This window comes from Salmo salar, chromosome 11 (genome assembly GCF_965601325.2).
Source record: "Salmo salar chromosome 11, fSalSal1, whole genome shotgun sequence".
Lineage (NCBI taxonomy): Eukaryota > Metazoa > Chordata > Actinopteri > Salmoniformes > Salmonidae > Salmo > Salmo salar.
Window position 1 is genome coordinate 96,100,597 of NC_138301.1, and position 13,265 is coordinate 96,113,861.

Genomic DNA, 13,265 nt, shown 5'->3' on the forward strand with positions numbered 1-13,265 from the left:
AGTACTGAGTAAAGGGTCTGAATACTTATGTACATATTATATTTCCATTTTTTTAATATACATTTGCTAACATTTCTAAAAACCTGTTGTTCTTTGTCATTATGGGGTATTGTGTGTAGATTTATGAGGGGGAACAACAATTTAGTCAATTTTAGAATAAGGCAGTAACGTAGCAAAATGTGGAAAAAGTCAAAGGGTCTGAATACTTTCCAAATGCACTGTATTTCCACGCTATGAGGTTGGAATAATACTGTGAAATTGTAAAAGTTTTGATAATACAGTTTTAGTGCAAGAGCTTGTTTGGCTGGGTGGGAATGTTGGACCGCCTGGTGACATCATGTCTTGCTTGAGAAATTGCATTTAGCTAAGAAGCTATTTTTGTTTATTTTGGACCATTTTAACCCTTTGACAAGCGCTAACACACAGGCGTGGTTATTCTACAGTGATCCCTGCAGTGGACGCTCAGTGTGATTTGTGTAACAATCACATTTTGGAACAGTGAATGAATTCTGACATCACGCTCATAAATAAGCTCACGCTGGGGCGACCGTTAGAGATATCTGGAACTCAAGTGAAAGATTAATTGAAAACAATCACACTAATGTACTTCATTGTTACCCAGAACTGATTCGATATTGAGATAAAAACAGCTGCATTGGACCATTAAGTACTTTAACAAAGACCTGGTGGAGCTTGACAGTAGCTGTTGCCAGTTGCACTGTAAGCTGATTTGAGTGAGAGAAAAATTATTTGGAAGGAAAGAAGGAGAAAGAAAGAGACAAAAACCAGAGAAAAACTGAAAGAAAGAAAGAGAGAGAGAGAGAGAGAGAGAGAGAGAGAGAGAGAGAGAGAGAGAATTCCTCCTTAATCAGTGTTGCGTTTGCCATGACGGCAGTAACAGTACTTCTCCTCTGATATATGGAGGGTAAATCCTCTGCTGAAACACACTTTTACTGTATCCTGGAGAAAAATTGTGCTGAGGTAAAGTAAAACTGACTGCAAACGGCTTCTATACGCAGTAATTCACCCAGGTAATCGCCATTTCCGTTCCTCTGCATGGTCACGACGCTAACGTTGACAATCCCCCGTTTGTCTGGCACCCAGCGTCATTGAAGGCATTTTTTTATTTTAGTTTGTTGATGAACTTTCTCCACTCGAGCCAGTAAATCCATCCAAGCCCCTTGTGAGAGACTGGGGGAGAGGACAAGAGCCGGAGGCAGTTCGCTGGCATTGTGTGCAGAAGAGCTAAATTGACTTTCAGTGTTTGGTTCGTTCAAAGTTAGAGTTTGCTGGACGAATTTGCTGGCTCCTGCTTTGTTTACGGGCTACATCGATTTTCACTTAATTTAAAGTAACTGCTGAGGTTGAAGACCAAATTGGTGTTTTGGCTACTGTTGTTGCATTGTGTGGTTGCCATGTGTCGCATTGGTTGTAGTTCATTCAGTCATTCTAGGTATCGTTACTCAGACATTCCACATCACACTCAAACAACGCACGCACGCACACATTACACACACACACCATACACACACACACACACACACACACACACCAAACACACACACACACCAAACACACACACACCACAGAACACACACACGCGACTGTGTGTGATCACTCTCCGGCAACGGTCATTTTGAACCAGCGAACACAGAGCATTACACCCAACAAGCATCTGCTGCTCAACGAGCTGCTGTAGCTTGTCCGGTGGAGCAGAAACAGATAGCTAGACACCTGATGGTCTCCCAGTGGAACTAAGTGCTGGGCTACGCTACGGTTGTATACCGCAACACACAGGGGAGCCTCAGATAAGGCCTAGTCTTCACCTCGCAAGGAGAGATCACATCTCTTTGTGGGAAAAGAGGAAGAACATCTACATTCCATTAGAATTTGTAAATCACAACTTTAGTCTCTGCACAGTCTGGTACACAGCTCATTTTCACCCTTGTGATGGGGTAGAAAGGTGCTAAGTTACCTGTCTCTGACTCTCTGTCACACACATGCAAACAAACACACACACTTACTCACTCGTACACACATGCACACATGCGCACACATACATCACACCCGCAAAAACACACACAAACACACATACACAAATACACAGTCTGTATAGGCAAAAATCTCTCTCAGGCTCACTTCAAAATCCGACGTCCACAAACGTCACATTTTGAAGGTTAAGTTTATGCATTACTTCAGAATGGTTGAGGTACAGGGTTATGGTTAGGGATAGGGTTCACCCAAAATAATAAAAAACTAGTGCCTAGCACTGGGATTGAACATTCGACACACACGCTTTTTGATCCCTCCTTCATGGTACATAGTGTCAGATCAGACAGGGTGTGAATCCCATCTGTCTTCCATCACACACCCACGCAAAATGACACGCACGGTTGCGCACGCACGCACGCACACACACACACACACACACACACACACACACACACACACACACACACACACACACACACACACACACACACACACCAGGGGTCCAGACTAACATTTTCCCCTGGTGGCACTAGTACTACTAACTTTTTCAGACTGACTAAATGGTCGGAGACTGGAGCCCTGCGCACACACACATCTTCTGTTTTATATATAGTGTGTTACCAGATTGTCAGAGCACTTGCTGTTTTTAGAGGTGGAGAAACCAGAAAATAACATTACAAGAGCTGCATATACACTATGACTATAATTTCCTTCAATCTCTTGAGTTTTTTAACTCTCCATAAGAAAGTCTGTAAAATAATTAATTAAGTATTGTACATAGCTAGTTTCATGTACTGTACATATGTAGGATCTTTGTTTGACCAGTTTGGCACAGCAGGAAAATAATGCTGCAACAGGAAATGTAAATTATTATGTGTATTATAATTAATGGATATGTTTGTAGGGGTCGATACATTTTTCATAAGGGGAAATGAAGTCTAAAATGTCAAAGTAGAAGTTACAAACTTCAGAAGTCTTTTTAAATGTCAAATATACCACACATTTTAAAATACATGTATGAAAATTCTCCTGCATCAGGGTGATCAAATTAAGATCCTACATCTGCATGTATGTCTGTCTGTCTGTCTCTTTCTTTCACTCTTCTCAATTTTTCTCCCTCTCCCCTCTCTCTTTCTCGCTATTCCTAATTACATCTCTGTGTTTCTCTCTATCCCGCTCTCTTTCAGTCTTTTGCCACCTCTCTTTATGACTCTTGATGATGTTTTGCCTGAGCAGACACTCGTTCCACTCTGTGAACATCACTGACAGCAGGCTTCAAAGAAAGAGATATTTCTCTCTGCTTCCTCCTCATTTATTATTTATTTCACCTCCTCTATCCCACTCATCCTATCTTTTCAAGGTGCTGTTTAGCTGTCTTCATTAACTTCTGAATTGATCACAGTAATCTGGCAAAAGCGCACACACACACACACTCTCCCATCAATGTGAGTGTGTTTGGGGGAAAACAGCTAACTTCCTACAATTCTACACATTGTGCCATGGGGGAAAGAGAAAATGTTTAATGTGGTTGTTTTAAAGCTAATTTCCTGCAATTCTAAACATATTGCCATGGGGCTGTGGCCTTTGGGGGGGTTGGGAGCCCCCAGAGCCTTGCAGGGGTGTGTGGTATGGCAGTGATGTGTGTGTGTGAGTGCGTGCGTGAGTGTGTGTGTGTGTCTTTTTTGCCCGGCGGTGATATCCATCACGTCCTAGGATCAATTCTTCAGGCAGGCTTTAAACTTTAATCATTTATCTTGGATGGATATTGTTTTGCTGTAATTCAGTTCAAAAAGCCCTTAACTATTTATAGCTTGTTCTGTTGTTATACTGTATAATGTACTGGCATACATGCACTACATGACCAAAAGTATGTGGACACCTGTTTTTCGAGCATCTCATTCCAGAATCATGGGCATTAATATGCTATAACAGCCTCCAATCTTCTGGGAATGCTTTCCACTAGATGTTGGAGCATTGCTGCTGGGACTTGCTTACATTCAGTTACAAGTGCATTAGTAAAGTTGGGTACTGAAGTTGGGCGATTAGAGCTGGCTCGCAGTCAGCGTTCCAATTCGTCCCAAAGGTGTTCGATGGGGTTGAGGTCAGGGCTCTGTGCAGGCCAGTTAAGTTTTTCTACACCGAACAAGTTTTCCCTTCACTGGAACTAAGGGGCCTAGCAAAAACCATGAAAAACAGCCCCAGACGATTATTCCGCCGCCACCAAAATGTACAGTTGGCACTATACATTGGGGCAGGTAGCGTTCTCCTGGCATCCGCCAAACCCAGATTCGTCCTTTGGACTGTCAGATGGTGAAGCGTGATTCATCACTCCAGAGAACGCGTTTCCACTGCTCCAGAGTCCAATGGTGGCAAACTTTACACCACACCAGCCGACTCATGGCATTGCGCATGGTGATCTAAGGCTTGTGTGTGCTCAGCCATGAAAACCCGTCATGAAACTCCAGACGAACAGTCCTTGTGCTGACGTTGCTTCCAGAGACAGTTTGGAACTTGGTAGTGAGTGTTGCAACTGACAGACAATTTTTATGTGCTACGCACCTCAGCACTCGGCAGTCCCCGTTCCGTGAGTTTGTGTGGCCCACCACTTCGCGGCTGAGCCCTTGTTGGACAAAGACGTTTCCACTTCACAATAACAGCACTTACAATTGACCGGGGCAGCTCTAGCAGGGCAGAAATTTGACAAACTGACTTGTTGGAAAGGTGGCATCCTATGACGGTGCCATGTTGAAAGTCACTGTGCTCTTCAGTACGGGCCATTCTACTGCCAATGTTTGTCTATGGAGATTGCATGGCGGTGTGCTCAATTTTATACACCTGTCAGCAACGGGTGTGGCTGAAATAGCTGAATCCACACATTTGAAGGGTTGTCCACATGCTTTTGTATATATAGTGTATTTATCAAGGCTTTGTATAAAAACTAATGGATCAGGTCTGAAGACGCCTTATTTTTCCCTCAGCCTAATTTCCTTATTTTAATTATTCACATTCTTGGGTTAGGATAATTAGACTTTCTCCACAGAGGCCGAGCATGCAATGCTTAGGATAATCATTTATTTCAGGAACGTGAAGACATTGTATTAACACATAAAACATATTTCACTTTGCTAGGACATGGCTGTATGTGGAAAGTCTATGACAATGTGTATAATGGTCCACTCGTTCTATCTTAGACTTCATCTAAAAATGGCAACAAAAAAACAGACAAATATGGAGTTCAGAGGTTTTCTTCCGACAGCGATGATAGGTTGTGTTTTTATAATGCTATTGTCTAGACAGGGGAAGTCGTCTTCAGTGTTAGTGTAAGCAGTTAAACTACAGCTTGAGGGAATCCAATGGCCCTTCAACCCTGATCATTTTGAAGTCATGCGTGCTATAAACATATTAGATTAGCTGTACAAGAATGTGTATAGAGGAGGTGTAGATTAAAGTTACATTTCACTCTGAAGCGTTGGGATAGGATGGGAGTAAAAGCAAGTGTGTATATGTGTATTTTTTTGTGTGTGTCTGTGTGCCTATATATGAGCCTCATTTGATTGTGTGTGTGGGTGTCCTCTACCTATGTGTGTGTCTTTCTGGTTGATAAGGTGTAGAAGCCAGGGCTCTTTTGTATCCCGGATCCCGCTCCCGTTTGATAGGCTTTGATTCACTGCTTTGATTCACGGCTGAGCTGAGGTCTAAAAATAGCTGGTGGGGCAAGAGGGAGGGAGGGAGGTAGAGGGACAGGACAGCATCATGGGTCTCCAGAGACACCAGCATATGGGTACCACATATGGGTACAGCTCCCTTCTCCCTCCTTCCTTATCAACTCATGCACCTTTCTTTCTCTTTCTCCCTCATATCAACTCTGTGTCCTCATTCTCTTACTGTTTTCTCTCGTTCTCTCTCACCTCCCGCCCCTCCTTCAAAACTCTTCCCCTTTTCTCATCACCACCTATCAACTCAATTCCGGCCCTCCACCTATCAACTCACTTCCGGCCCTCCACCTATCAACTTGCTTCCATCCCTCCACCTATCAACTCAATTCCGGCCCAGACCACCTATCAACTCACTTCCGGCCCTCCACCTATCAACTTGCTTCCATCCCTCCACCTATCAACTCGCCTCCGTCCCTCCACCTATCAACTGCCACTTCTCTCTGTCCTCTTTCTCCCTTTGTCATTCCCTAACCCCTCACTGCTCCCCTCCTTCCCTCTCTCCCCTTCCCCAGCACTAGTGTTGCACGTTGGCACCCACATTATAACCACACAGAGAGAGAGGCAGGACTGCACAACATCCAGACAGAAAGAGAGAGAGAGGCAGGACTGCACAACATCCAGACAGAAAGAGAGAGAGAGAGAGGCAGGACTGCACAACATCCAGAAAGAAAGAGAGAGAGAGAGAGAGAGAGAGAGAGAGAGAGAGAGAGAGAGAGAGAGAGAAAGAGGCAGGACTGCACAACATCCAGACAGAAAGAGAGAGAGAGGCAGGACTGCACAACATCCAGACAGAAAGAGAGAGAGAGAGAGAGAGAGGCAGGACTGCACAACATCCAGACAGAAAGAGAGAGAGAGCGATAGAAACAGAGAAAAGGAGAAACATAGAGGCAGTGAGAGAAAAAGAGACAGAAGAGAGAGGGACACACCACTAGAGTGTTTTTCACACCTGGATTTTCTGTCCTCTTTTGCTACTGTTCTGTGCATGTGTGTGTGTGTTTGCCCGCACACCCTGCTCTGGCAGAACTCCTCTTAAACACAAACGCAGGGATCCTCCTTGACCTCACACACACTCGGAGCATCCAGATGCCTGTCTCTAAGGTCAGGTACCGTACTCCTGCAGATCTGTGTTTTGGTGGCGTTAGCGGAGATTATTGGTGTGTGTGGTGTGAGTGTGTTTGTAATGTGTGTGGGTGTGTGGGTGCGTGGCGCTCTGGAATGTCTCTGCATTACATTCTTTCTGCATTTTTCAGCTACTTACGTATTCCTAATGCTTTTCTGATGCTTTCCGGACACTTCTGTTATGGTTCTCTAAGTACTGTAATGGTACTCTATTAGTGTTCTCTCACTGTTTGATGTCATTAGAAATCAGATTGACCAAATTCTTCTTCAGTTTTGGTTTTATCCTTTTTGGTTTGGTTTCATTGTAGGTCAGGAAAACTTTATACTGTGATCTCTAAAAGTATTAGGACAGTGACAAATGTTTTGTCTTTGTACTCCAGCACTTTGGATTTGAAGTGATACATTGACTATGAGGTTAAAGTGCAGACTGTCAGCTTTAATTTGAAGGTATTTTCATCCATGTCAGGGGAACTGTTTAGCAACTCTAGCACTTTTTGTACGTAGTTCCCCCAATTTAGGGGACCAAAAGTATTGGGACAAATTCACTTATATGTGTATTAAATTAGTAAAAAGTTACATATTTGGTCCCATATTCATAGCGCTACGTCAAGCTTGTAACTCTACAATTTTGTTGGATGCATTTGCTGTTTGTTTTGGTTGTGTTTTAGATTATTTTGTGCCCAATAGAAATTAATGGTAAATAATGTATGAATAATGTGTCATTTTGGAGTCACTTTAATTATAAATAAGAATAGAATATGTTTCTAAACACTTCTACATTAATGTGGATGCTACCATGATTACGTATCATACTGAATGAATCATGATTAATGATGAAAGAGAAAGTTAGACACAAATATCATACCCACAAGACATGCTAACCTCTCATCATTACAATAAAAGGGGAGGTTAGCATTTTTTTGGGGGGGGGGGTATGATATATGTGCGTCTGTAACTTTCTCCCGCATCATTATTCATGATTCATTCAGGATTATCCGTAAACGTAGTCTGAAAAGAGTTGCAAGATATGTCTTGTCACATGTAATAAATACGCTCCATGGGAATAGGAATATACTGCATCCTATAGTTCTTACAGTAGCCCCCAAAAGTTATGCACACACACACGCCCGCGAACGGACGCACTCACACACACACACACAAACCCCATTTCGCCGGTCCCACTCACTGTCACACTGTCCGGTTACGTCGGAGCTGAGAGCCCCTCCTGTCTCCATGTGCTCTGTCATCTGCAGCCGTTGAGATGAAAAGCACCTACTGTAAGGAGAGACAGGAGAGAGGAGAAACAGGAGAGAGGGAGATGTTCACTAAAGCACAGTTAAGTATAATTAGCAGTGAATAGACATCACAGGGGGTTCCGATCAGCTGTTTTATTCTGTTGTTCCCTGTTATACTGGACACAGATGGGCTATTTTTTTTGGGGGGGGGGGTTAGCTGGAGGTTCACTGTTTGGTGCTGTTTCTGTTTTTACTCTTATGACTTGTCTGAGAGAGAGAGAGAGAGAGAGAGAGAGAGAGAGAGAGAGAGAGAGAGAGAGACAACAATAGAACGGAGCTGCATTTCCTGACAAAATGTAAAAAATATAAAACAATTAGAGAGTGTCATTTTTCCAAATTTTCCAATGTTTGTGTGTGTGGGCCTCTTAATGTCTTGTACAGGGATGGGCTGGGGGTGTTGTGCTCTAATGGGTGAACTCACACCAGGCCCTCCAGGATTTCACAGGGATTCTTTGTGATTGTTGTGGGCTTGATTTTGATGCAGAAATCCTGACATTTTGCAAGGCAAAATGTGATGATTATGTGACCGCTTTATCGCTTTGGTACTATTTTCACAAGTACAGTATGTGGTGAATTTAAAACTCTTAGTACAAAACTCCACACTGGTAACACTTGTAATACAGCCAGTCTCACATTATTTTTGTTTGTAGACATCTTTCTCCACACAACCATTGATCATTGGGGTTCTACATGATTTTTTGGGGGTGGGGGGGGGTTGTCCTATGGGGACAGCCGAATAACCCTTTTAGGTTCTAGAAAGCACCTTTTTTTCTATGAGTGTACCTCTTGAGCTGTCTGTATCCTCCTGACTGGTGGTTATTTTGTTAAAGACATTAAATATGCTTCTCTGCATCTTGGACATTCTGGGTAAAAGTGAAAGGAATGTGAGTCTTATTCAGTACATTTTCAGGCATGGTCTAAAAACCAGTCCATCAGGCATGGTCTACCAACCAGTCCATCAGGCATGGTCTACCAACCAGTCCATCAGGCATGGTCTACCAACCAGTCCATCAGGCATGGTCTACCAGCCAGTCCATCAGGCATGGTCTACCAACCAGTCCATCAGGCATGGTCTACCAACCAGTCCATCAGGCATGGTCTACCAACCAGTCCATCAGGCATGGTCTACCAGCCAGTCCATCAGGCATGGTCTACCAACCAGTCCATCAGGCATGGTCTACCAACCAGTCCATCAGGCATGGTCTACCAGCCAGTCCATCAGGCATGGTCTACCAACCAGTCCATCAGGCATGGTCTACCAGCCAGTCCATCAGGCATGGTCTACCAACCAGTCCATCAGGCATGGTCTACCAACCAGTCCATCAGGCATGGTCTACCAGCCAGTCCATCAGGCATGGTCTACCAACCAGTCCATCAGGCATGGTCTACCAACCAGTCCATCAGGCATGGTCTACCAACCAGTCCATCAGGCATGGTCTACCAGCCAGTCCATCAGGCATGCCAGCTAAGATAGTTAGCTTGTCTAACGACTCTGTCTTGATGGATAGCATGAAATGGCTTCTTGATAGATAGTTATGAGGTTGGGAGATTGAGAACCTATCTAGGCTAGCTAAAGCCAACTCCATAAAATTGCTAGGTCGCTAGTAGTATTACAGAGAAAACAAAACAAAGCAATATATATATTTTTTAAACAGGATACATTTATAATAATAGTTGTGAAAATGTCCCACAAAATTGCACAAAAGCGATAAAAAACCCAGTATGCTTTAAATGTGTGCTGATTGTTTGAAATTGCAAGCCCTCTTTTTGTACTGCAAAGATGGGTAACGATATATTGCAATTATTTAACTGTGTTATGCAAAAATTGTGCAGTGAATGGTCAAATTTCTAAACCCTCGCATAGTATGTGGGGAATTCTTGATGGTAAAAATGTTGCAATCGCAGAATCCTGGAGGGACTGTTTCACGGACACACACACACACACACACACACACACACACACACACACACACACACACACACACCACACACACACACACACACACACACACACACACACACACACACACACACACACACTTATTCCTCTCTCCAGCTCTCTTTGTCTTTCTTTATGTCCCCCCTCCCTCTTCTCTATTTCTTGTGTCTGCGCTGCTGGATGGGAGTCTCCCCACTAGTCCCCCAGCGCATTCTCTCCTCTCCGTTCAGCTTGGCAACAGAGACGCAGTTCCTGCACTCTAACTCACACTGACGGACGCACACACCCATAGAACACACCACACACAAAAACACTAATATACACTCACCCTGACACACACCCATATCACACACACCCACACCGCTGGCCATTTGACTGAGAGGAGACTGGTCCACTTTACCAGGGATATGAAGGAGGAGCGTCTGCCTCTGTTTATTGGACTATAACTGGGGATCTCTCACCACAGGCAAAATATATAAAGATATACTATCTCCATAGTGATAGACCCACCCACACACTCTATAGGTGAGTTTGTAGCTTTTAATAGATAGAGGAAATTGTGTATTTATAAGGTAGCCTAACGTTTAATGCATGGGCATTGTTTTTGATGGTTTTGTTGATGTTGTTGGTATTCTTTGTTTTAGGAAGATAGGAGGGTTTTTTATTTTTGGTACAAAAGGAAATAATGCAAGAAAGAGAGGTGAGCAGAGAAAAGGAAATAAACACAGGCTCTTGGTCTGTCACTTCAGGTTCGGATAACCTGCATTTTATTATTTACTTTTAGGACGTTTGATTTTGTCTGTGTTCTCTCTCTCTTTTCTTTTGTTTCTTTTTTTTATGTCAGAATAAGTTGCTAAAATACAGACATTTCAAATCAGCTCATATGCCGATAGATAAATCAGGTTTTAACTTGGTTTGGCCTTCTCTGTACTGTCATCGGAGTCCGTAAATCTTAGGAGTCATTACGTCATCTGCGTCATCTCATCGCTGCAAGAGGATCGTCATGAGCTCACATGCGCTTACCGCTCTGACTGTGCAAATCCAGCCACAGTTCTCCTTGACAGAAAGATCATGGAGAAAGAGAGAGAACAGAGAGATGGGAGAGGGAAAAATAAGGAACACACTAGGGAGAATTTATATTTTTGCCTTTTTAAAGCAGACCTGAACTCAAAAACCAACTTCTGTCATTGAAAACAACATATGTAACATCGATATTAGCCAGAAACATTTATTCCAGTACCAAAATTGACAAAAAAATGCAAGTAAGTTAATTTTTTCATTTATCTGATTACCGGCTGTTGTCAAACAGAGGTTGGTGAAATTTCGGTACAAGAGTTCATCATGACTTATCTCCCAAGGGCTCCCGAATGGCGCAACGGTCTAAGGCACTAAATCTCAGTGCTAGAAGAGTCACTACAGACACCCTGGTCCAATCCAGGCTGTATCACAACCGGCCGTGATTGGGTGTCCCATAGGGCGGCGCACAATTGGCCCAGCGTCGTCCGGGTTTGGCTGGATTAGGCCGTCATTGTAAATAAGAATTTGTTGCCTAGTTAAAATAAAGGTTAAATAAATAAATCTGATGGTTGGGTTATGTTTTCGACAATACCCACTAACATGGGATGAACAGCTGTGGTGATTGAGGTCTATCCAATCGTATGGCAGAACACACAGACAGTGAGACAGACCTGCCCAGCTGTTTAGCGGATCAGACTTTGTTCACGTAAGACAACACCATTTATTTTACTTTAGAAAAACTGCACCTTAGGTAGATGTAAAATTGATAGACTAAAACCTCCTCTGCAAAAACGTAAAAATTAATTACAGATGTCTTGATCTTAGATTCATTCTGACTATTTTGAGGAAGTCCTTTGGTGCCTCATGCAGGACAAATATCAGTAACTGCCACATCGAACCACAACCCCAAGAATGAAATCTTGTTTTCCTTAATGAGCAACAAAAAAACACTTGCAGAATTGGTGCGTTCAGCTGCTCTTTAAGATCTCACTGGCTAGTGTGAGTGTGTGCACACCGTGCACATGAGCAACCAATGATCACGCACCCTCTGTCAACAGTTTAGCAGTGTATCGATCTATAGAGGACATGAATAGCAAGTGGTACGTATGTCAGTCACGAGGAACGTCTGTCAACATGTTTGTTGTGTGTTTCGATGAGGAGAGGGTGAGGGCTAGTTTACAAGTTTATCTATTGAGAGAGATGGAAGGAGGGTTGGGGTTGATAGAGGCTGTGCCCAAAATTCTTCTTGCCTTCTATTTTCAAAAAGTATACGCTGTGTACTAACCATACTACATACTCTTTAGAACACGGGTTAGTAAAAACATATGCAGTATGCAACACATAAACATACTAGGCTCATCCATATGGCAAATTGGGTTGTTCCTCACCATTCATTCATTTTGGCACAGCATTATCTGTCACCTTATCTGATATCAGCTGTTGTCAAACAATTAGATCTGAAAAGACTATTCACTTCCTAAATGTTGTGCAGCAAATTCATACTAGATGAAAAGCTGAAACTAGTATGACATCGTGGCATTTAAAGCATATTACGTTTTCCAAATTTTCACATAGTGTAACACTTTCTATTTTCTCATACTACCCCTTAAGCTTACTATGTAGGACGCAAGTATGGGTAATCGGACACGGCCATAGAGATGGAGAAATGCAGTACGCTTGTAAAGTCGAGTATTGTAACTTCACACACAATCCATTCGTAAGAAATGTAACTATGGATGTAGATATAGAAACAAATATGTGGACACAAAATAAGAGAGGAAGAAGCACAAAGCGAGAGAGAGGGCAGAGAAAAAGACGAAACACACATCCAGATAGGGTGTTAAGGAAATTGGGTCTGTCGTGTGGGGCATTATTACCTCTGCAGCGTTATCCATCAACCTTAACTCCACCTCTCCCTCTCTCTCTCTTCATCTCCTCCCTTCATCTCACTCTGTCTCCCCCTGTCCTCTGTTCTTCTCGATCAATATCAGTGAACACTGCACCCCCCCTTCTCTCTCTCTCCCCCGCTTCTTCATTCTGGCTGGTGCCATTGTGTAATGTGGCTGTGGAGGGGAATTTCATTGGCCTTTACTTACGAACACACACTGCGGCTAAAGGAGGCTATCTAGGCAGCGTTATTGGGTGGAGGGGATTTGTCAGTGTATCCCTTACAGTTGCAGCCACGCA

General features: G+C 43.2%; 1 protein-coding gene across 5 annotated transcripts in view; it reads left to right on the top strand.

The window, feature by feature from the left end:
• Positions 1 to 13,265, top strand: part of LOC106563272 (regulator of G-protein signaling 3) — a 199,960-nt gene that overhangs the window by 118,638 nt on the left and 68,057 nt on the right. The window contains exon 1 of one of the 5 annotated variants that reach the window (XM_014128720.3): positions 6,259 to 6,806. The exons of the other annotated variants lie outside the window; for them this stretch is intronic. Coding sequence (XP_013984195.2) covers positions 6,792 to 6,806 — 15 coding nt within the window. The 5' untranslated portion in view covers positions 6,259 to 6,791. Of the gene's footprint in view, positions 1 to 6,258; positions 6,807 to 13,265 lie in introns of those variants that run through there. 5 annotated transcript variants of the gene reach the window in all.